The 25,038-nt window shown below is 41.4% G+C and overlaps 2 protein-coding genes across 3 annotated transcripts; both read right to left on the reverse strand.

The window, feature by feature from the left end:
• Positions 1-506: 506 nt before the first annotated feature.
• Positions 507-22,457, reverse strand: LOC108086506. 2 transcript variants are annotated; one of them, XM_017183434.2, is made up of 10 exons: positions 22,111-22,457; positions 21,968-22,017; positions 21,038-21,245; positions 7,088-7,478; positions 5,044-5,216; positions 3,979-4,095; positions 3,526-3,828; positions 3,084-3,349; positions 2,575-2,778; positions 507-2,512 (listed from the first exon to the last, which is right to left on the reverse strand). In XM_017183434.2, the coding sequence occupies exons 4-10, from the start codon at positions 7,285-7,287 to the stop codon at positions 2,072-2,074; spliced, it is 1,704 nt and encodes a 567-aa protein (XP_017038923.1). In that variant the 5' UTR covers positions 7,288-7,478; positions 21,038-21,245; positions 21,968-22,017; positions 22,111-22,457; the 3' UTR covers positions 507-2,071. The 2 variants fall into 2 exon arrangements, with proteins under 2 accessions (XP_017038923.1, XP_017038922.1); XM_017183433.2 differs by having other exon boundaries at positions 21,968-22,457.
• A 65-nt stretch (positions 22,458-22,522) lies between these two features.
• Positions 22,523-24,990, reverse strand: LOC108086507 (pyruvate dehydrogenase E1 component subunit alpha type II, mitochondrial). Its single transcript, XM_017183435.2, has 2 exons — positions 24,647-24,990; positions 22,523-24,230 (listed from the first exon to the last, which is right to left on the reverse strand). The coding sequence occupies exons 1-2, from the start codon at positions 24,767-24,769 to the stop codon at positions 22,746-22,748; spliced, it is 1,608 nt and encodes a 535-aa protein (XP_017038924.1). The 5' UTR covers positions 24,770-24,990; the 3' UTR covers positions 22,523-22,745.
• Between the last annotated feature and the right edge of the window lie 48 nt (positions 24,991-25,038).

Consider the following 25,038-nt stretch of genomic DNA (forward strand, 5'->3'; position numbering starts at 1 on the left):
GGAAATATTTCAATTGTGGAGCTGACTTGTAATTTTTCATGCACTCTAGTTGTGGCAGGCGGGCAAAATCAGCTGTTACACTTTCTGTCCATTTTATGTCCTTGCTGATGGCTGAATAATATGATAAAAGAAGCTGCCACACAAAGGAAGTCGAACAGATTACAATCCAAAGAGGAGAACCCATAGGAAACTATCAATAACTTATTTACTAAGTATGTAAAGATCTGATTTGAATTTGTACTTCTTTTTGCTTGCTTTAAATCTCACATTCACAAGTATTCGTACAAGTAAATCCATCTTCTTCAAGTGTTTTTAATTTCCTAAGCATTCGATTACTTAGTCGTGTTCAAACCTGAACATAACATATTCTACTTCTTACTCAGCATTTAATAAAAGAGTTATTCCTAAACTACATAGATGGTTTCAAAAGTGTTCTTTATTTCTTAACAACAAATGCGAAGAGTGAGCTTCAATGCATTTACAGCTGCGTTTAAAATAATAGTGATTTTGCAAGTACATATTGCTTTGACTTTCTTTAAATAAATAAAAATATTTAAATCAAAAGGTTGGCCATAGAAGTGTGTATTTTTTTAAACATTTCCTACTATTTTTACTGCAGTTGTACATGTGTGGATGGAAATAGCAATGCAGTAAACCGCAAATGTTTGTAACTCCATTACGTTTGTGTGTGTGTGTATGTGTGGCTTTTTGTAGCTCTGCGTGTGTATGTGTATTTGTATGTGTGTGAATGGGTTAGATTTCCCCCACATTTTGCCCCCGAAATTTATTGCCAGCATGCCGGAAAAGATTTTCACTTGTATTTTAGCATTCGGCATCGATGGCCGAGTCCCCAGTTCGGTTGAACCAATTATCCCCGGGGGAATCCCCATTTATCCCCGTTCCGGAGAAGCAGAGTAGGTTGACACAGAAGAATCCCCATTGGCCACGACGGCACCTTCAATTATCGGCTTAGTCGGATCTGCAGGCGCAGCCCTTCGATTGCTGCAGCTGTTCGATTGCATTCGGGCCGACCGAAAAATGGCAAAATGGCTAACAGGAAACGGGCTGTGATTTCGGCATTTCGGCTCTGCAGCTCTGAAGCTCTGAAGCTCTGCAGCTCTGGAACTTGGCTGGCATTCAATTAGGTATCGGTCAGTGCAATTCACTGGCAACTGCAGATTCGGCGATAGCAGATGCCCAGGATACGGATTGTAAACACTTCAATTATCGCAACAACAGGGAAATCAGGTTTCCCTTATAAGCGGGACACTCTGCAAAATAATTGTGTCTACCACTACAAATAAAACAATTCAGTTCGGGTGAGGGGAAAAATATTAAAAAAATGCTACAGATCTTTAACTCCTATGAACTATGTACAACATTTCCAAGCTAAAGAGAACTCTGTACTTCGAGTTTGATATTCGGAAGGTCCTTCTTCCTTTCTTGTTGCCCCTTTGTTTTCCTGTTGGGTTATTTACCCTCCTACCTTCCCCCTCTCTATGTTCTTCGAAGAACCGCAGTCTCGCGGGACAGTTAACTGCGGTCTATTCCCCGATATCCAGCGATACGTGGCGCACCAAATTAATATGCACCGGTGGGTTATTCATACGCCCCGTGGGACGGTCAAATAGCAAACAGCAAACTCACCGACGACGACGTCCTTTGTTTACTTGTGTGTGTATTGCGTGTATTTGATTTGATGCGTTTAGTACTTAGGACAACAATTACGTTTAGGTTAACTAGCATAAATCTATAATCATCACATTATGGCACAATGTATGTTATGTAATATATATATATATATAAAGAGACAGTGGGAAGATAGATAGATAGATAGATAGAGAGATAGAGAGAGAGATATACATAAATATCGATTGATTGATAACAAATTAAATTTTCTGCTCGTCACGCTCGAATGGAATCACTTTTGACTTAAACGAGTCACTTGTGATTCGATTCCGTGAGATTTGCTGGCAAATTCGAAGCCTTCTCTTGCGAGATTCTCTTGGATTCTCTTCTCAAGGAGTTCAACCGGAATATACATATGGTACATATATATATCCTTGCTGGCTCACGCTATCAGGCGACCCGTAGTATTGCGGGTTCGCCGACTTCCAGCGCCGCCGTAATGACCACCACCGCCGCCGTAATGGTCTCCATTAATTTGGGTCAGTGTAGTCGTCGTGTGCGGCACATAGAGACTGGTGTTGTTGCGGTTATGTCGATGCCTATACCGATAGCCGGTGATCAGCTCACGCACCGTCTTTCGATACTTATCGGATAGCACACAGTATAGAAAAAAGTTGGAGGCCGCATGGAGGGAGGCGAGCAGATTGCAGACATTACCCGCCACCACTTGGGTGCTCACCTGAATGGTCATGTACTGTTCGACCACCAGGTAAATGGCCCACGGCAGTTGGCACACTATGAACATTAGCACCACCGCAATCAAGGTGATTGTCACTCGGTGCTCCTGCGACACACTGCTCTTGATGCCGGAGTTTGATTTGCGCTGCAAGTAGAGGAAGTTTCATTAGTGACTTCGATGGAAATTCCACATTCGAAAAAACTCACTTTTGTGCGCCTTATGCTACTCGCATTGGTCAGATCACCGCGAAGATTCTTCGACCGATGCACCAGTAGTATCAGAAATGAGTTGAATGTGGCCAGCAGAAGCAAGGGAAGCACCACGAAGATGAGCAGTGTGACCATGCTCCATAAATTACTATAGAGCTCATCCATTCCCAGTTCCGAGTAACCGTGACCAAAGACGGTCATCTTAAAAAACAAACAATAGATAGTTTAGCATACTATTTAAAAATCACAATTCTGAAGCACTTCAATTTAATCAAATTAATTCGAAAAAAAAGAAAAAACGCAAGAAAGCTCACATTTCAAATCCCAAAGTAGTACTTAGTTAAAGAACCCTCTTCGAAAACTCAAAGCACTGAGATATGCGTTTAAGTTATCTTCGTATTCATCATTGTCTTGGAGTAGTTTGCTCCCCTCATGCTTCTCAGTGGCAAACCTTTTTCATTCGCTCCCCGGGGAAATCCCGGGAATTTTCACCACATTTCACTCACATTTTGACAGTATTCCGTTACATTAAATGCGAATGCATCCGTGTTGTTGCTGTTGTCATTGTTGTAGTCATTGTTGTTGTCAGCGCTGCGTTTGCTACGGAGCAACTGCAGCAAACTCTCGGTGACCCTTGACCCCTCATCCTGCTCCTCCTCCTCCTCCGCGGGTTGCCGAACCTGCTGCTCCTGTTCCTCCAGCGTTCTCCGCAAAGCGGGAAGCGTCACAAATCCAGTTGACTGCCAGTGCCGGCGATGTCGCGGAATGTTTTCTAAAATGTTTTCAAACACACATTACATTCCAAATTAAAATAAAGTGTCTACTTAATGATAAGAAAGCTGTAAATCTGTGGCTAACATTTCTTGTATTTTTTTTCTTATATAGAAGTTTATAATATATTGATTATTTTTAATGTAAATTGTTTGTTTTTTTTTCGAGTGTTCTTACCTGGTTCTCCATCTCCGCTGCCGCTGCCCCAATCGATCAGCTGACTCGAGCTGCCGGCGATGGCGGTGGGCGACTCCGTGGAGAAGTCCTGCCACACGGTCGGCGGCGTTGCAAGCGGAGGCGTTGCCAAAGGGGGCGTTGCCAAAGGAGGCGTGCCCAGGGCGAAGGACGGGGGCATGGGCGAGAAATTGGCCTCCGTTTGGTTGCACGGCTGGTAGGCGCCATCAATCAGCTTCCAACCGACCGTAATTGTGTGCTCGAATGCCGTCGAGAGCGTGGACAGCAAACAAAACACAGCCACGGCTGCAAATGAAAAAAAAAAAGAGTTACACACACTTCACCAATAAACAACTAGATTGCTGTTGGAGAAAATAGAAAGTTTGCGAGAGATGGACACTTCAAATCAGCAAACTTTTCATGCACGAAAAAAGATACTTTTCAAGTTGAAATTACCTGCTATCACCTTCTTGGCCAGCGACTCTGTGCAGAATGTTTGCCTCTTGAGCGGATAGCGAATCGCAATGAATCGCTCGATGGTGAAGCATACGGCGATGTAAATCGAAATGTAGCCTGTTGATAAAACAAAATAGTGATGCACTTTAAAAAATATGGTACCAAAAATATTTAGTAATATTCCTTATAATACTATTGATGGATGCGAGTATGTAAATAAAAGAGTTTAAAACAAATACTGATAAAGAAGATAGTTCCGTAAAACGTTTCCCTATAGTTCCCTTATAAAAGTGCACCCCTTTAATTAGTAATTGTTGCCGTGCAAGCTGGGATTATAAATACCCGTAGCTTCGCCCTCCGTTAATCCCCGGAACCACCCACCACCCACTCCCACTCGTGACCCCATGCCCAATTTATTCGCTGCCCGGGCTGTCAATTTATTCAAAACGCTGCGCACTCTAAACGATTGACGTCCGTGCTCCGCTGATGAGTCGCGTTTCGTGATGGTGATGCTGGTGGTGCTGGTGGTGATGCTGGTGGTGCTAGCGGTGCTGGTGGGATGCTGGAGGGGAAATAGGGTCGGAAAATCGTATGGCAGGGAGCCTCAGCTGACCGCTAGAATTTCGCAGAAAGCGCTGCTAACTATACCTCGTAAATTGGCAGAGCTCAATGAAATTGATGCACAACAGCAGCAGTAGCCGCAGGTGCAATTCGAATTGATGGGCTCGTCCCAGGAATCCCCGGGAATCGAGGGGAACCGTTGGCCGAGGAGGGATTGGGGGTGGATAGCCAGAGAACTGGGGAATTTATGGAATCCACACCATTCCACTTAGTGCTCGCCAAACGATGCACTCGCTTTTTATACCCCAGCAGCAATTTTTATCCCAGAAGCAATTGTTTTAACAGCACGAAATTTAAGTTATTGATTTCGCTGCTCTAGTTGTTTTAAGTCATTTAAAATAATATTTGTTCTCTGTGTTAAAAATAGCTTATTTAAATGTTAGCTTTGTTATGTTTGAAATGATCAATTGCTATTTAAAATTGGCATTAAATCATTAAACTCACCGAAACTGTCGCACAGCCAGACGAAGTAGCCGTAGAGCTCCCAGAAGATCTGCAGGTGGTACTTGGCGTAGTCGTAATGCTGGATCGAGAGGATTAATTGACAGGTCAGGTAGGCAATATCCGTGATGGCCAAAGCCGTCAGATAGATGTTCGTGGTGCACCTCATGCGCTTTCTGCAAACGGGAAGGATTGCAGTTTGTGTGTTTATTCCAGTACGCTCTGTGTTTTTCGGCTTTTGGGGTTTTTGCAAACCCATCCGAACCCAAGCTTCTACTATTTGGCGAAATCAGGCCAAACCATTTGGTGGACAATGCAAAACGCTGCCAAGTGCAACACCAATTGAAAAAGCAAATTGCCCGGAAGCCAAACGCAAAAGAGGTTCAGGGGGCATTGAAAAATTCCAAATGGGAAGAGAGAGGGAGAGGGGTGGGGGATTTCCCCTCACCCCCCGCGGGGGCTGGACATTTTCCGAAATGCGCACAAATGTCGGCACAGTCATAAAGCCAAAAGATGAACAATAAAAACTAACTGTTAACATTTAGTTTTGCTCCCTGGCATCGCCCGCAGCTCTGATAGTAAAATCTCCTTGTGTTCACACAAAACAAAACAAAATAAAGAAATAATAAACATTAAATTAAAAAGCCATCCATGGCAGTCAGGCTGCTGGAAACTGCACAGGAGTTGGACTAAAATTGGATTTATCATTTAGCAAATGGTAACCTTTTTACTTCTATATAATTTAAGTACTGGTTAAAAAAGAAAATAAAGTAAGTGTTTTTATATGACCAAGTCTCTATTAATACAATTTGTGCTGAGCAGTTCTAATCCTGTTTATTTTTAACAATTTTGGTTGTCAGAATTAAAAGAATATAGATAAGATTTTTGAGCAGACATATTATTTTATTCGGTTTTTTACTGGAGTTTCCCCGGAAAAGGCCCATATGGAGTCCCCGCACAGAGCACTTGCCACAGTCGCATATTTTTCGACACACATAAAAAACACACACACACACACACTTCGCTTATCTGTAGGTGGCAACAGCAACAACAAAAAGCTGCGTTTTTGCATTTGGCACATAAAATGGCTCTTATTGTTTCGGTTATTGTTGTTGTTTCTGTTGTTGTTGTTGTAGTCGTCCTTGCTACGCTGCCATTATTGTTATTGTTGTTGCTGGCGGTGTGGAAATGATTTTAAAGTGCAGCGGTGGCTACAATTAAATGTCGTGTTTAATGCGCTGCGTACCTGCTCGCCGCTTCATTCATGTTTCACTTGTTCAACGCACACACACTCAGACAGACCATTGGGTACACCGGGAAAAACTAGGGACGTTAAGCGTCCTAATAAAATTGAGCACCTTATGTGTTAACCGTAAAGCCTCTATGAAACAGTCATAAAATTATTTAAACCTAATTGGGAGCGTATTCTTTCATATTTCTTTGCCCTTAAGCAAACTAATTTTACAAATTTGTAAAACATAATTTTTGGCCATTTTTTGGTAGATTTTTGGTACAACTTCCTTCGGTAGATTTTTGGCACTTTTTGACGGTAAAACCGCGATAAAACAGCCAAAACATATTAAATTTTGACGGGGAAGGTATTTTCTTTCATGTTTTGTTGCCCTGAAAACAACTGCATACCCAGTTAAAAAAAACAAATCTAACATTTTTTTCAAAATTTAGCCATTTTTTAAAAATTTATAAATTTACAATTTTTTTTTGGTCGATTTTTTTTGGACCCTTCTTCGATTTTTTATTCCAGAATGCCAAAATATATATTTTTTAATTTCCCAGTGTTTCTGGACAAGCCTTCTTCAAAATGTTAAATCAATATAAAAACATTTTTTTCAAACTTGCCTGTGCATTATGAACCGCTTTCTGCCTGGCGAACACGTGAAATAACAGTGCCTAGAGGCCACGCCCACCCCATCGCCCGAAATCGGTGGGCCATAATCCAGCAACAATAACAACCGAAATGTGGACAATGCGAGGAGAGTGAAAGGGGGGAAAGGGAGGGGGCATGTGTGGGGGATACAAGTGCACTTACCGCGTCAAAACATAAATGCTCACTGAATTTCCCAATAGTCCAATAACAAAAACGCACGGCACCAAAATGCGTTGGACAACATGCCGCACTTCCGCCATTTCCGCATCCGAAAACATTTCGCCAACAGTCGCGTTTCCCACCGTCGCTGCCTCAGTCGCAGTCAGCGTCGCTGTCGTTGTCGACGTCGACGTCGAGGACATGCTCGTCGGCTGGTAGCGCTCCACGCTACGCCACGCCTACCCCGCCCGCCGCCTCCTTTTAGCCGCCTATCCTGACCACTTGAGTTTGGCCCGTATCGGTTGCGTTTTCCCGCTTTTCCGACTCTCCACTCGATTCCGATTCCGATTCGAATTGCACTTTTGTCAGCAGTCAAAACACACACACACGCCCACTGGAAAATATGAAGGAAAACGGGGAGTTGAGTAGGAAAAAACAATATTAAGTTATAAAGCTTTTAATTAACAGGAAATAATTTGGAAATTATGAATATGATTAATAAGTAGAAAAATGAAAAGGTTGTAATTCCAGTGATTTGTTTTCCAAATGTTTTTTAAACTCCCAATTATTTTTTTAGTTAAGAGGAACAAATTTGGAATACTATTAAATAAGTGAAAAATTGAAAAGGTTGTAACTCCAAGATATACACTACTTTTAAACTCCTTAAGTTCGAACATATTTGTTTTTTTTTTAAACTCCCAACTATTGTTTCAGTTAAGAGGAACAAATTAAGCCAAAATCAACATTTCTCTCGCTAATCATTCAATGCCTTCCTTAGCTTTTTTTCATCCGCAGCACCGAATGATTTATGGCCAACTTGGATTGGCGTTGATATTGGCCAACAATCGGACAGATACGGATAGGATGCGGAGTTGGCCAGGAAAGAAAGCGGGGGAGGAGGTGGCCTGCAGCCCTGTCTCCCAGCTGTTTGTTGCAGATTTTTTCAGCCAACCACTCGGATATTTGCCTCGAATTACATTTCGCACACAGACAGACACACAGACACAACCCGCATAGAAAGTTCACTTATTTATTTGGCTTTCAATTTCGGGGCTTTTCGCTTATTTCTTTTGTTTCACTTCGAAACAACCACACACCCACTTTCCGATTTTTCCACGATTTTTCCCCCCTCCTCATTTCTATTTCCTATATTTTTTTTTTTTTTTTTTTTTGCTGTTCTACACACACAACAGGACAGACAAATTGCGCGTAAAATAAAACTGGAATTGCAATTGCAGCGAGGGCAACTACAAAAAACATAAGCAACAAAATGGAGCAAATAGAAAATCGCAAATAGACAAAAGAAGAGCAAGGAATTGGAAAGCGTTTTAAAAACAATAAAAGTGGCAAATTCACAGTCAAACCCCCCGCCCCCTCGAAATTCGCAAATATTGCACGTACGTGAGTGAAAACAAAAACCCAAAACCGAAGAGCGAAAAAAGAAAAACGATAAACGATATTCGTTGCATTAAGCGAACTTTGGGAAAATCAAACAAAAATGTGAGAAATACAAAATGCTTCTATTTCCGCCGGTCCCATCTGATGACATTTAAGGAGGTTCACAAGTGGGTAGATGTGGCTGAATTCATCCATTAATTGATCGCTGGAAAAACCAAAGCTCAAAGGGTTTTTGGTAAGTGTTCAGAGGTAAGGAGGAATTTCCGCCTCCAAAAAGACCTTTCATTTTTGCAGTGCAGACCGTCTGCGCTTTTAAATAAAGCCCAAGCCAGAGGACCGCAGCTATCAATGAATGAATATGGAAATGGTTGAATGAATGCGGAATGAATGGGCATGAATGAATGAATAGATGACTAGCTGGCTGACTGAATAATTGAATGAATGCGTGAATGAACGGCGCGCCTTGGAGGAAAATGACGGAATATGGCTAAAATGCCGCCGAGTGGAACGGAATGGAATAAAACGGCCTCATATTTTTATTGGTGTTTTTATTTTTTTTTTTTTTTTTTTTTTTGCATTGCTCTTGTTGTTGTGGCAGACGCAAGCAGACAAAGTCCTTTTGTTGCCGGCTCTGTTGTTCTTGTCTGCGGTTTCTATACACATTTCCTTTATAGGCAACAATATTATTCTTTCCATTTCCCGAATTTTAATCGATATTTTTCACTTTTAAAAGGATGATTTTAAAGTTTTATAATGCAATAAATAGAACCACAATATATATATTTTCGATGCGTGTGGTAAAAGAGGTAATATTATCTAAGTAATATAAATTGAAAAAATATTACGTATACGTAACGTGTTCTCGTATTGAATTTAAAAAATATTACGTATACGATATATATTCTTTTATTGAAAAGCACATTTTAAGATTATAAAACAATAATATAATTTTTATATAATGGTTACATATATGCTATTACAGGGTAATTTCGAAAGCAATCCTCTTTTCCTGCGTGACCACCTTTTTTATATATGTGTCATTCAGGCAAAAACAACAAAAGATGCCTAAATTAGCACACACTCACACACACACACACACACACACACACCAGCGCGGCTGACAGTTACGTGCGAAAAAAGCGAGGAAGAATTCTTCAGATTTTCCTCTCTCTTCGGTTTTTTTTTGTTGCTGGCAGGCCGCGTTCCACTTTTTCCCAGTTTGGCCAGATGCAACAGAAAATTCTTACATTCCACGTTTTTTTTTCCTCCCTTTGCATAATTAGTGAGTGGCTCAGTGGATACAACAACAACACCACCACCACCAACAACAACAACAACACCATAAGCAAAAAAAAATAATAATAACAATAGCTAGAAGAGGAGCTTGGGCAAGTCAAGTGGCTGTGTGCCATTTTCTCAGCACCTGCAAAAAATGTGCCTTGCTCCTAATTGGCAGCTAACTACAAAGAAAATGGGGAAAATGCCTTTAAAGCCCCGCGTCCAAGGAGCCAAGTAAAAATAGAAGGCCCGCGGCCGCGTTTCCCTGATTAGGATAAGTTGCATTTAAGCAACATTTAAAATTAACTTTAAATTGAAAACCAGTCTGGAATACGGGATAAAAAAATACAAAGAAGTGCACTGGAAAAAATCTACACATAGTAATGGAGCCACTCAAATAGGAGATAAAGTAAGTTAAATTACTTTTATTTTATTTTTCTATTTGCAAGTCAGAATATTTTTTTTCAACAGTAAAGTTTCTTTTAATTGACGGCCTACGTAGGGATTTTTTGGAAGTGCTCAACCGCCACAAAAGCCATAAGTAAATGGCCATCTGGAAGTAAGTTTTTTGCCCTGTAAAACCTGTCCCACTGCCCAACCCGCTGGCCACACAAATCCACGAGGGCCAAGTCAACGCTTTTGGGTTTTGTTTATCGCTGGCCGTCTTTGCGACCCGGCAGCACTTCATCTCCTTAACCCCAGTGCATTTTGTTTACCCCGAGAACCAGCAGCGGCAACAAGATAAAGTCAAATAGTTACAACAGCATCATGACAGGGCAGCCTCAGTCACTCACTTTGGAGTTCCACGGAGTGGGGAGACACGTAAAGGAGGCAGACAGAAAGACAAGGGGAGGCAGTCAGACAGGAGGAGGAGGGGGGTTATAGTCAGACGAGGGGGAAGCTGAGGCGGTCAGTCAGTCAGTCAGACAGTCATTCCATTTCCATCAGGTTGCCCTCGGTCCGAGTTTCGGAGTCAGCAGCCAAGGATCCATTGCAGCCTTTGTGGCAAAAGCAAACAGGAGCGGCGGGGTAGAAACTACAAAAGGGGGATGGAGAAGGGGGAGGGGGAAAAAGGGGGAGGGGGGCAAGGGAGGAAGGGACTTCCGACGGCTCCTTCTTTTACTTGGAGCTACAACAACTGCTTCGCTCAACTACACTATGCTGACTTTGTGGCATTGAGAGCGCCGACAAAAAAGGAGTAGCCCGCAGCCTTTGCACTTTCAATTTGGAATTACCCTGCAAGACATTAGAGGGTATAACAGATATCAAAACTAAATATAAAAAAAAATAAATGCTTGAAATATAATATTCGTTTTCGTTTGTTAGTTTCCCTCTCGTAGATTGTTGATTGTTGCAGATAAGTAACTTAAAGTAAGTATTTCCCAAGACATCTTAGATTAAGCAGTAGAAAAACCGATATTATAATTAACCTGAAGCTCAGTTGAAGAGCTCAAGTACATGGCTAATCCCGATATCCCTTGGCGAACTGCAGTAAAAAATATGCAAGTACAGTTTGCCTCAGGTATTTTTGCATTTGATTTTCGAGTTCTGTCTCGATGTGGCTGGGTTTTTGCGGTGAGTGTGGAAGTGTGGAAGTGGGCAGAAACATGGCTCCGGGACACCGGGAACGGAAGGCAAAGGATTCGGGATTCGGGGCTTGGCATCGGGATACGGATGACGGTTGTCCGGGTTGTCCGGGTTGAGGCCAAGGTGCAGCATTGCCGTGACAGACCATCAAGTTGCACTTGCCCCTCCCCCCCCCCAAAAAAGCTGCATTACCCCCCAGGTTTTTTTTACCGGTGTCCTCTGCTTTCGTTTCGTTTTTGATGGCGCCCCGGCTTGGCAGACAAAATTGCATTTCGCTCAAGGTGTGACCAGGTCCGAGTGCAATGGGAAGTCCCCTGAGAAGCATTTATAAATCGTGTGACAAGCACATGTACACAGAAAACAAAACATGGCATTCCATTTGCTAAGACCTATTTACATAGAGAATATTGTGCAATTATGATATTTAACAAACAGATTATTTAAATTGGTTAAATTTTTCAGTTAAAGAGACTCATTCTTTTGAGTGCTTAAGTGAGAACGATATTACTTTTCGCTGGTTTTTTGTTCCCTGTGTAGGACTTTGGAGCAGGGGAGCAAAGGCGAGACGAGATCCTGCGGAAAGGACCATCGTCCATTGCCATAAAACTTAAACAAGTTATTTATGCACACGCGTTGCGTGCTGGAAGCTCGTTTTCAATTGCAGCTGGCAATGTTTAAGAGGGCCACAGAGGCGGGCGCAAAGGGGGGAGGGGGAAGGGGGTAGAAAACGGTCTGAATGCAAGGTGCATGAAAAGTGGGAAAAGTGCGGGGAGTGCACTGGGGCCTTAAGTTATCAACATGGAATGCAATTTTCCAAACTGTCTATTTTCTATGCAAATTCGCTTGCATTTCACAACGCGCTGCGCTTTGCGCTTTTGCTCTCTATCTTCCACGCCACGCCACGCCCACCATCCAACACCACCGCCCCTCATTTCTGGGGAGGGGGGGCGAAGGGGAGTGGCAGTGGCAGTGGGTGCAGACAGGCCATATCAGCCATATCAGAGAGCTGAGAGCGAAGAAAACCAGTAGTTGTGCAAAAAAAGCGTCGCACAAACATGCAAATGTGTTGCATAGTTTAGGGCGCCATCACACACACACAAACACACTAGCTCACACACACACACACACTTATCAAAAGCATCCCCGTTTGTGTGAGTGTTTGGGTGGCATATTAACTTGATATATATTTAGCTGGCAAATATAATGCTTACGACAGATTTCTTTTATTGCCTGGCGAAAAATACACAAATGTAATTGGAAAACTGTAAGCCTGTGAATTTATATTCAGCACCAGTTAAGAAAATGGCTTCAAAACTAAATAGTAATCACCACCAGTCTGTTTTATAGACTATTTGATTTTGCAATTATCCGAATTGGCGTTCCAGTCACCGAATTTTCACAGCCGCTTTGCTCTTAAATCGGAATTCAAGTTGGACGATTGGGCCTGGCTAATCAGCGAGCTCTTGGGGAGTGGCTGTTGTTGCATCATTGATAGATGCCAGAGGCACTTGTAGCCGCACACTCCCCCCTCCTTCCCAATGGCCCCCTTTTGGCCAACACTCACGGAGCTGCCACAAAATCAAGCCACATTGATGGAGAAAGCGCGTCAACGGCAATGAAAAACCAAATGAGCGGCGCTTTGAGCGCTCCTCTCGATTAACACGGTGTGCCACATGGTAGGCAGCTACCCAGCTGGGTGGCAGTGTGTCACGGGGTGAAAAGGGGAGCCAGGGGGTTAGGGTAATGTTCACCACTGGATGAAGGGTCACCGTGGAGGGGCGGTTGACACGCAGGTCAGCGAAAAGAGTCCCTAAATCGATTCAAAAACAGGCTACCGGCGACTCGATGAAGGTTTGATTTTTCAGCTGTCATTAGGATAAGAAAAATCATGCAAAATCATTAAAAAAATTAGATCATAAATGGATTCTTAGTCACACTCCAGCAATCCATCAAAAAGTTGGAAAATTATGACATGTTTGGGGTCAAAAAAGGAAAGCTTTGAAAGCAGTTAATTTCTAAATTCAATATCAAACGATTGTTTAAAATTGGAATAAAATAAACCGAATTATGGATTCTGGAATTTCGATTTTCAGTGATTAATAAGTGTCGAGTTGTTTTTGTTCATGTTTTTTTAATTCTGTTAGCGATTTGCGCCATTACCCAATTAAATCGAGCAGGCGATTGAAGGTGTTTCAGCTGCCAACACTTTGGTTTCGCTGGGCAATGAAATTTAGGAGCGTGTGAAGCAGAAGTAGCTGCGAATCCCTTCTGACATTGACAAATAGTGTGCGAACTACAATGCAGGCGTACACACACACGCACGCATACAGCTCTACTGGCACACACACACACGCACACATGCACTTGGAAACTGACACACGCATGCCGTGGCAAAATGTGTTGCATACTTGCGGGCGCAAATTATTGCCAGCAGGCAGCTGCAGCTGCGACTCAGGACTCCTGTCCCTGCTCCTGCTCCCGCTCCCTGCTCCTGTGCCACTGCCACTTGCACAGCTCCTGTCCTGCTCCTTCGGCTGATCCTGCTCCCGTTTCAACTGCTCCCCCAACTTCCCCCCTCCGCGCCAGTTTGCTAATTAACAAAGCACTTTACAGCTGTCCGGAGCGTTTGAGGCGGAGGGCGCCAACGGGAGGGGCTACACTTGGAAAACAAACTGGGTAATGGCCTGGTTATCCTATAAAATTGAGTATATTCTAACCCAAAAAAATTTCTACAAAATACAATACTAGTACTGCTAGGAATATCCCTGTTTTAATTCTTCAAAGCGTCATTTTTGGTGTGGATAATTCCCAAACTAAATTCTATATTAACCCCATTAAATTCGCGTAAAAGTTTATGTAGTACTTCACAATTTTATAAACTCCAAAATCAAGGAGAGTTTTCTCGTAGTGCAGACATACCTTACACCTTCCACCTGGCCCAAAAACAACAGCAACAGACAAAGCCTTTAGGACCATCATCTCTCCGAGAGCTTATCCCGTTTCTTAGGCCGTCCCCCCAACAAACCCCCCCCTTACAACGCCCTTACAACCCCCTCCTCCCCCCTGGCTGCATTAATTAAATTTTATAACGCCGCCACTGCAGCTGGTTGTGTGGAAACACGTGACGCAGCAGAACGCGTTGCATAATTTGATGGCGCCAACGGCGACCGGCGGCGTTTAGAATTTGTCGCCAAGTGTTGCGCTGCGATTCCGCCGGCTTATGGCACAAAGATATATGCATATCTACCTGGACATATTCCCATATACCATTTCACAGCTTCAACCAAACGGTGATATCCCACCTCAATTGTTTATAATAAAAAAAATTATTTTGCATATCACTTACTTTGTATTACACATAGTTACAGTGTACTATTCGCATTTAGTATTTTATTGTTTGCTTATTGCTATTTAACGAACGTTTAACTTTATGAAAAGCACACAAAGCATTTGCCAAGGGCCATTTCCATACAAAAATATAATGTTTAAATTACAAATTGCAATTATTATTATTATTATTATTATAATTATAAACTGTCAAATTTGAGCGTTGCATTTCAAACACGACTGTCCAAAGGCAATTCATTTTGCGAGAATGCACATTAATAACAATAAACAAAACGAAATTTAATTAACCATGTAAATATGTGTACAAAGTTGAGAAGGTTAATGACCAAAATATTTTTGTGTTTAATTCCCATTCACTTGTATCTATATGTGTACATTTTTAAAATGTGATGTTAAATATGAGGAGCTAGTGTTTTACTGTTTATTATCAAACATTCTGCATTAATCCGCTCTTTTGTGTAATTAAAATGTGCAATTAAAAACCAATTTATAAATCCCTTCCCGTTTTTTGCAAAGTATGTTTGCCATTTTACAGATTCCTTCGCCTTTTCTGCTTAATTACATAAATTAAATTAAAAACAAATTGTTCCTGAATTGCGAGAGAGTTGTTAAATTGCGGATCGACAGTTGACTTAATTCCATTACTTGCCTTAATCGCAATTATTCACGATTATTTATGTTGGCGAGCGGTTAACCAAGCATTTATTTATTCGCCATTATCTTTTATGCGCTGTCAATTAATTGGCCTAAGGACTTGAGGCGCTTTTTGTCCACCCCGAAAAGAAATTAAGTCCGGAATTGGAATGAAAATTTAACAATTTTGCAACTCTAATCTGCGCGGCAATAAAATGAAAATGCTGCAAGGAGGAAACTTTGCCACGCGACGGAGGAAAATAAAAATAAAAATAAGTGGAAAAGCGTCACGAAAACGCGCAGACAGCAAAAGCGGAAAGTGTTTATATATATATATACCGGCTTACGTATATGTATATATATATATGTATGGAATACATATAGAGGTGCCTCCATTGTTGCTAACTGCGCTGCGTTTATTTAGAAAGTTATTTCTCTCGCTCAGCGCAGGCAACAAAAAGTAACTAAAAATAAGCTCAGCCAAAATAAAAACATTGTTGCACATGCTCCACTCCGCACCCAAAAAAAAAATATGAAAAAAAGCTTAAACAAGCTGGCAACAATGTTGTCTGTTTTTCAAGCTGAAAGCAGTGCCGAAAAGAGGCGGCCGCAGGAGGGGGCGTGGCATTGGGGAGGTGGTGCAGGACTGGGGATTCCCCGCCTCATTAGCTCGTGGAATTGCCATGGATATGCTAAAAGGTTTTTATTATTATTTTATTCACTTTTTCGGCTGCCTTTCGGTTCTGTTTTGTTTTGTTTTGTTTGCCCCGCTGATGATTATTAATGGATTTATTTTTGGGCATTTTTAAGTTTGTTTAAGTTCGTTTATCATCACTTCGAGCCAGTAAACTGGATTCACCAAATTTAAAATAAATACTTAATAAGTGGAATTTATTTAAATGGAAAGTGGACAATAAATGCTAAAAAAACTTAAGAATAATATTTAAAAGATTAATAAAATTACAAATTCCTAGAAAGTAAATCTGAAATACGCCAAAATCATCTGAAAAATCTTTTGGATTGGGAAACACGATTCTATAGAAACACATTGTCACCTCGCCCGCCATTTTACGATTTTGCATTTGGTCAACACACAGCATTTACCTCAATCCATTTGCACGCTGTGTTTCCATAGTACTGAATGCTATTTATTATTATTATTTAGCCATCATTTGGCTAGCAGTCAATTGGGCATTTGTTTATAAACAATATGCAGGGCGCCGAGGAAAACATTTTTGATGTAGCTCATAAAAATGGTCAGCGAGACACGAGGAAAAACAGGGAATACCAAAAGAATAATAAACACGAATGGCAAATATTTGTAAGCTTTCATCGGGAAAAATTTGTGGGCGGGCCAGAAAACAAAAGGTGTTGACGACGAAGGCAAACAGAATTAAAAATCGTGTATTTTTAGCGCCAGTTAAACAGGGGCAATATTCGCCGGGTAATAACGCATACGCACTGTTGGTTATTGGCTATTTTTTATAAAGTTTGCAAAGCTGGAAATGAAATCGAATGAAAGAAGATAATTCTGTAACAATTAATAAGCGACTTGGGCCACCGTTTTTATCACTTTGTGATAATAATTACCTGCTTCACCCCTGTTTACTTAATTATGCGCAAGAGATTATAATGGAATTAATTACGTATACGCACAGGTGAACACGGCACAAGGCACGATGGGCACTTAATTAGTGTGCGTGTGTCTGGCTGTTTGCTTCTGTTTAAATGTCTGACGGCTTCGGCAAACATTTTTCTACACTCATTGCTTATTCTGTGTTTGTTTGCCTCTTTTTTTGTGTACAGTATTCTTGCTTTTTTGCAGAGAACAATAGATACTCTGATATCGGCATGTGATTTATTGAACACAGATGGTAATTTCAAGATCAAACATGTGTTTTAAATAGTATCCTTCAATTTAATTAGGGCTTTAAAAAAAATATTGTGTAAAAGTCAGAAATATAGAACATTTATTGCCATGAAAAATAATTTATATTATACAACGCGGAATGGTGTGAAATATAGAGTCTATTGAAGAACATTTTAGTTTTGGGAAAAGTCTAAAGAATTTTAATATAGATCATGGCAAATTGTAAGTGGTCGTTAACTATTTTATCACAGAATCACCAGATCAAAGAAACTGAACACAATTTATTAAAGAAATCAAGAATAGCAAAGCTCTTTATTTGCAAAAGAATATATTCGGACTTGTAATTTGGTTTCTTGGTTATTCAAAACGATTGCCGAATGTCAGGGGTAAACGCTCAAAGTTTTCATATTTTTGCCAGCGTGACATTTGAATTTGCATAATTAATCAATTAATGCTGAGATTTTAGAGCCTCCCGTTCGGCGAAGTTGAAATCGTTTGGCGTCACGTGCATAAATTTTGCTCATGCGATTTGCGCTCGTTTCATTTTCATTTTCATTTCTGAATACATTTTTAAGCCGTGCACGTGCCTCGACATGACTATGCCCGATATATCCGATCTGCATGTCCATATGCAGTGCATATATATGGCGGACATACGTGGACATCGATTGCTATATGGTATGTGTATGCTGTTCACAAAATTGAAAGCGGGAAGGCGGAGGTTAAATTTAAGTTGATAGGCGCTTTGTTTGCCCAGCGACATGGACATGTCAATTATTTAATGCTTAACGTTTAGTGCCTTATTGCATTTCAATTTTTCATTTTGCCATTTGACTCGATGCGTTTTTATCGCCGGCCATTCGAAATTCACGCAAATTACGTGACAGGCATTCCCAAACAGACACTTGCTATTAAATTGGGTCCAAATGTCTAAAATAGCGATGCAAACTGATATGGATTTGTAAATTGTTCATAGCTAATGTTTAAATATTGGGAATTAAATAATAAACTTCGGACGAGGACGAGATCATTAAATGATTAATTTGTTTATAATCAATTTTTAACGATTATCGAAAAAGAATACCCATCAAATTAATGGCCAATCAATTCGGAACTGGACTCAAAATAAATTTAAAAAGAAACTGCCGTTTTTATGTATTTACTTTTTTATTGATCCAATTTAATGGCTTTGTTGGCCTGCCTTCTTCACAAGTTTTATTAAATGCGTAGATCATTTTTATAAAGAAGGGAACTAAGCTATAATACTATAGATGTTTGTATTACGGATTACCTGTAGAACATTTTCTTTGGCTGACTCATTTTCTGGCCCACAAAGACTTTTCCCGCCGTTCCAATTTCTATTTGGGGTTAAGAGATGTAGCAATGCGACATTGGGCTGTCAGGGGTTTTAGTACTTCCTCTCGGTTTTCGGTTTTCGGTTTTCGGTTGTTTACTTTGGTTGAGGGGTTCGTCATTAGACGGCTGCCTAATGGACATGGCTTTTCCGCTTTCCCAAAAAAATGAAACCCCTTCTCTCTTTTCGCCGCCATTTTCCAAATATTGCTCAGCTTTCCTGTCATGTTTCACCTGCCAGTTGAATGCATTTGATTTGATATTTTCTGTCATCTGTGCGTCGTCGTTTGCTGCTCTTCATTTTTGTTTTTCACTCCTTTGTTGTTCTTGGAATCATCATTAGTTTGCCTCCGACTTTGTATATCTGTATCTTTTTGTCACGTTCGCCGCTCGATTTTCGTGATTTGGTTTTCATTTCTTGGGCTTTGCCGGCTTTGTTTTTTCGGCTTCTTGTTGCTATACACATCTATTTTTGGTAGAAGCACAACAAAATTAAACAAATAATGTTGTCATTCTCTCAATTGCATGTGATCTTTTCCCCCATTTCGGTTCGGTTCATCCTAAAATTAAATCCACTTTTTATGGTATTATTCACATGTGGCACAAATGTTTTTCCTCCTCGGTAATTTGTCTTAAAAAACACATTTTGTTGAGAAAACTTTTCTATTCACCTTTGCTTGAAATGTAAAATGTAATCACTATTAAAAGTTGTTGTGTTTGAAATCAATGAGAGATGCAATGTTTATAGATTTTGCAGGCTAACTTCCAATCAAAAATCCATCAAAAGTTAATGGCCACACCGGCGATTTTCAGCACATTTTCGTTTTATATTTACAAGGGGATCGACCTCCAAACAAAAAGGCTGGCGCAAAAACTATTAATTTGCGGTTGAAATGTTTCGGCATCCAGCAAATACATTGAGTATTTTATCTTACAATTTTTGTTGCCCAGTCCGCTGGCAATTCAATTTAAATTTTGTGCCCGCCTCATTTGATTTAAATGTACACTTGGCCGGGGAATGTAAATGCATTTCCACTTGACTTCTGAGATCTTATCTCCGTATGCTCGATACCAGCTGCATTCTTGGCCGAGAATTTTAATGGGTTAAAGGGGATCCAAAGTGGGGGGCTCAAAGCGGCATCGAGAATCGAGACGAATTCAGAGGAAAAATATTTAGATGGCCTGGCATTTGGTGACGTGCGGCGATCGCGTCCAACAAAAACAGAAATAAATAAATATAAATGTTGCGCACAAAGATCTATTTTAACCCAAGGTCGCGTCATCAGTTTCTTCTTTGACTCACTTTTTTTTCTCATCGCCGAAGAGGGCAGATAGGAAATCGTGCCGAATAAGATGAGCAAAAAAATAAAAGAAATATGGGAAAAGCAGTAGCAGGTAAACATTGCGAAGATCAGGACAAAAGAATTCTAATTAGAAAAGTGGAGGTGCACAGAATGACTTGTCAATGGTCAATGACTAAATTGTATTCTTCACATTCACTTAGTTTTTTTTATAAAGTTCCTAACTATTCACAGGCTCCCCAACAGGTTCATTTTAATTTAATGGTTTCATTTAATTACCTATTAAAGATCTAAGAAAAAACACAGAACGATCCACACAACGTTAGAGAAATGCTCATTACACCGAATTCGAAACTCGCATAAATCACCATTAGCAACAGGGCACCTTGATCTACATTCCAAGATCAAGCCGAACCAGTTTGTTCTTCCGATTCTCTGAAAGAAGCAAATAGGAATAAGGAAAGAGACGGCCCAGCGTTAGATTGTTCAATTATTCAATTGGGGACTTCGAGACGGCGGCAAACAATTTTGATTATATTTATTAGATGCCGGATTAGCTGGGCTGGCTCTTGCGGCAATTGCGTTGAGTATACGCCATGTTTGCACCCAAAAGCAGTTTAATTTGTTCACATCACATCACATCACATGTGTTTAGCATTATTTCAGCTGGAGCCGGTCGAATTGAAATAAAAATGTCTTGTGGCGGAATTTAAATTGAAATGGATATTTTGATCGGCTTTGTGTGTGGGGAGGGTAGTGCCATCGCATCTCCCCAATTCTGTTCACCTTACCCACCCAGTTCTTCTCGCCCGCCGACTATGCTAATGTAGCGGAAATACTGAGCAAATACACTGAGCCACTCGACTTGGCCCTGGATCATACTATATACCTGTATATACCATAGATGTGTGCGGATGTTTCCGAGATGCTTCTGAATGATCTCTCGAAAATACTGCTCAAGTGTGTCACTTGAAGAGCGGGCAAAACAATTCAATTAATTTGAGTATATTTGATCAGCTCTCGTCTCGATTCTCGATTCTCGAGAGGTATTCAAAAATATTTTGCGAAAAATTCAACCAAATTAGGATCACGAAAAGATGATTTTGAAGTAAAATAAAAAAGGATAGCATATTTTGTAAGTACTTATATTTAACAACAAGATTTTTAATAAAATTATATTTATACCTGCAGTAATCGAGTTGTGCTTTAATGTTTTGATAATTTTTATTTTTCCGCCGACCTTTTTTTGCTAATAATTATATGTTGGTCATGCCAGCGAATCCAGAGGTGCTTTCGTGTTTTTGGTCATTGAGTATTAATTTATTTGTTTCAACATTTTCACATATTTATCTTCGTCATATTAAACCGTTTCCCATGTTTTTGCAGTTCACTTCTATCACATTTGTCAACATAAAAAAATAAAATAGAAAGATATTATGAACTATTTTTGTGCCGCGAACGAGAAAGCGTGTGTTTTAAAAATAAATTAAACAACTTAAAAAGAAGCGCGAACACTTTTTCGTGTGCTAAGTATGAAAACAGCAGGAATCCAAACAAAAGTCTACAAAACACAAGAACAAAAAACTTAAAAGCACGAGGGAAAAATCCAAATGAAAACTATTTGACACTTGCCGCTGGGCCTTTCTAGTTTTTCACAAATCAACCATTTGAAATTATGGAAAGACGAAAAAGGAGGCAATAAAATCATCAAATTTGATATGCAAAATATTTGCATCTAAATAATGGTTTTAAATCACTTTAAACCGATCAAATGTGCAGTCATCGGAATCAGCAGATATTATGATACAAACGGTATTCATTATTTTATTTGATTGTGTTATTTGAGTTGACGTTTATTCCAGTTAATTTGAATTGCTTTTTTGTCCCCGCGATTTGACATGGCGTTTTAATAAACGTTTGCTATTCGTTTTCGGTGTCGCTCGAAAATGCCGCTTAAATTTCACTAATTAATTGATTTAAACCACTTTAATGTGAAATGATTAGCTTTAATTAGTTATTTTAATTGTTTTAGCCGGCCCATTTTACTGCCTTTGCATTTATTTATTTTATTAGCAGTACAATTTGCTTTTAATGCTCCTTACTTTGTTTTATTACCTATATTTATAAATATTTCACACACTCGACAACAAATTTTCCACTTGACACTAAACAAAAACAATAAAATAATATATTTTAATTGCTATTATCACACACACAACCGAAAGTGGAAGAGAAGAAAACGAAAGCGACAGGAAAACCTGAAGATCGGATCAAATCGGACCGGCGAAGATCAACGCCAGAGCATCGCGAGGCGACTGAATTCCCGATCGGCTATATCGTCTATATGGCCAGATGTCGGACAGGTGTGCGAGCGAGAGAGAGAAAGAGAGGGCGGGCGACCAGCACTGCGCGTGGATCTCATATCTCATCTCAACCCAGAAAATAAGAAAACCTCGTCGTTCTGCCAGCGAAACAGCCGCCAGTTAAGCGAATGATAGATGTTCGGATCTCCTTAGATCCGCTCGATTAACACAGCTGAAGAAAAGAGCGAGCTGTGGGAGAATTTCCGAGATCTTACAGGTGTCCGTAAAAGCCTTTCTCGGATGTCCCCGAGAATAACCCAAGCGTTACAGTGTAGGTACACAACCTTCAATAAATTATTCCGCGTAATAAGGTTACATATTTAATAGTAAATAGTTAACACTTTAAAATGATTGTTTAATATTTTCCCTCATTTTAACAAATATATTTTGGCAAATTTTTCACTGTAACTGTCTTCAACTGTAATTTAAATAGTGATGTTTCCATGCTGTAGGTTTGGAAATCAGCTAAACCATTTTGGCCAAGCTTTCAATTGGGTGGGAAACTCCGGTAAAGGGGTAAGCTGCGGACACTACTTCTTGGGAGCCGGTGGCGCTTTGGCGGCTGGATCCTTGGCCGGTGGAGCTTTGGCGGGTGGAGCCTTGGCGGGCGGAGCCTTGGCGGGTGGTGCAGCTGCAGCGGATGGTGCAGCTGCAGCGGGTGGTGCAGCTGATGCGGGCGGTTTTGGGGCCTCAGCGGAAGGCGGCTTGGCCTGGCCCTCCCCTCCCTTGGGAGCTTTGGAGTCCTTCGCATCCTTGGGACCCTTGGAGTCTTTAGCATCCTTAGGAGCATTTGCTTCCTTAGAAGACTTCGCATCCTTGGGGTCTTTGGGTGCCTTGCCATCCTTGCCCTCCTCCTTGCCAGCGCTTCCCTTGGCACCCTTTTTACCTTTTTTCCCCTCATCCTCAGGCACGTCATTGATCTCACTGGCCGGCGTCTTTTTTGGCTTGCCGAAGCACACTTCCGACAACCTGATGTGCTCCAGATTGAATCCAGACACACCACGGATCTTGCCGTCCACGTTCTTGGCATAAATGTCCGTGTTCAGCTCGTGCAGATCCACCTCCTTGTCGGCGGCCGCCTTCTTGCACTCGGCGTCGACGTGCTTCTTGGTCTTCTCCTCCAGTTCCTTCAGCTCCTCCTCGTCGGCCAAGCAGAGTTCGAGTATTTGGCTGCGGAAGCTGGCGATCGGATCGCGTTTATCTCGGATCGACTGCACCTCGTCCCTTGTGCGATACGAAGTCCCAGGATCGGACATGGAGTGACCCACATACCGATACGTGCTCATCTCGAGCACGATGGGTCCCTCGTTGAGGGCATAATCCACCGCGAACTGGGTGGCGCTGCGCACGGCCAGAACCTGGTTGCCATCCACCCAGAGACCGGGGATGTACTGACCCCGCATGTAGAACTCGGTCATGGCCGAGGCCCGCTTCGCGTGGGTGCCCATCCCATAGTGATTGTTCTCGCAGACGAAGATGCAGGGCAGGCACCAGAGCTTGGCCATGTTGTAGGACTCGAAGACCTGGCCCTGGTTGGCGGCACCATCGCCGTAGAGGACGACGCAGACGCCGCCATCACAGCGGTAGGCGTGGGCCAAGGCGACACCGGTGCCCACTGGCACCTGGGCACCCACAATTCCGTTGCCGCCGTAGAAGTTCTCGCCATACATGTGCATGGAGCCACCTTTTCCCCGGCTGCATCCAGTCCGAACGCCCAGTAACTCCGCCATGATCTCGTACATGGAGACGCCCATTAGGTAGGTCCAGGCATGACATCGGTAGGCGGTGATCACCGAATCGCACGGCCGCAACTGCTGCTTCATCCCAATGGCCACCGCCTCCTGGCCGCTGTACAGGTGACAGAAGCCACGGATCTGACGCTGCTTGTAGAAATTGCCCGCCACCGTTTCGAACCGGCGCATCTCCAGCATCTTCGTGTACATCGAGAGGGCGTCGCAGCGGGACAGCTCCACGTCCATCGTGGGCCCCGTCTCCAAATCGTAGCACTTGAACGTCTGCAACGGGAATGGCATATTCGTTGAAGTAACCCATTTAAAGTTAGTCTGGGGTTAGTGGAGTGTCCACTATCGAAGGGCGAAGGTAAAGGTTGGTTGTTATGTTTTTGAGTTAGCAGTATGTGTTTGTCGAAATTGTGTGGATCTGTGTGGAGTCTGGGAGAAACCGATAAGGCAGTCTAATAAAGTTAACTGAATGATTCTCAACAGCCTTCTTTTCTAAGAAAACAAAAAAAACTATGTACATATGTACATATATGATGAATAGGAACTATTCTAATTTAAATGAATACAATTCTTCATTGTTAATAAAATTGCCTGAAACTAGATGACTGATTGATTAGATACTTGATCTACTTAACTTAATTATTTAAATGCTCTTATTTGTTTTCTTTAATAGCATACAAGTAACTCACATTCTCGAGTGTCAGGCAGCTACACTTGTGACGTTCCACGATCCTGGACGTAGTATTCCCTTTAAGGATGGAGCGAGATGCGCTGCATTTCACCAGCGAACGGAATCGACTGGGCTTCATCATTTTACCCCAACTACGCGGAGCACCCGGGCTTCAAGGCAAATGCTCTTGAATTTAAATTTAAAATTTTGCTTAAAAACAAGAAACGCTGAACAAACTGACATTTGCTAATCAAAAAAAAATCAACGAAAGTGAAGGCTAATCAAAAGCGAGTGAGATGGCAGTATCAGGAAATAAACAGAGATGGAAACAGAAAGGTTGGTCACTAATTCCACTACAGGAGTTATTGTTAAAAAAGATAATACCTATTCATCTATCTTATTAAATAAACT

The sequence above is a fragment of the Drosophila ficusphila genome, unplaced genomic scaffold, assembly GCF_018152265.1.
Source record: "Drosophila ficusphila isolate 14025-0441.05 unplaced genomic scaffold, ASM1815226v1 contig_198, whole genome shotgun sequence".
Taxonomy (NCBI): Eukaryota; Metazoa; Arthropoda; class Insecta; order Diptera; family Drosophilidae; genus Drosophila; species Drosophila ficusphila.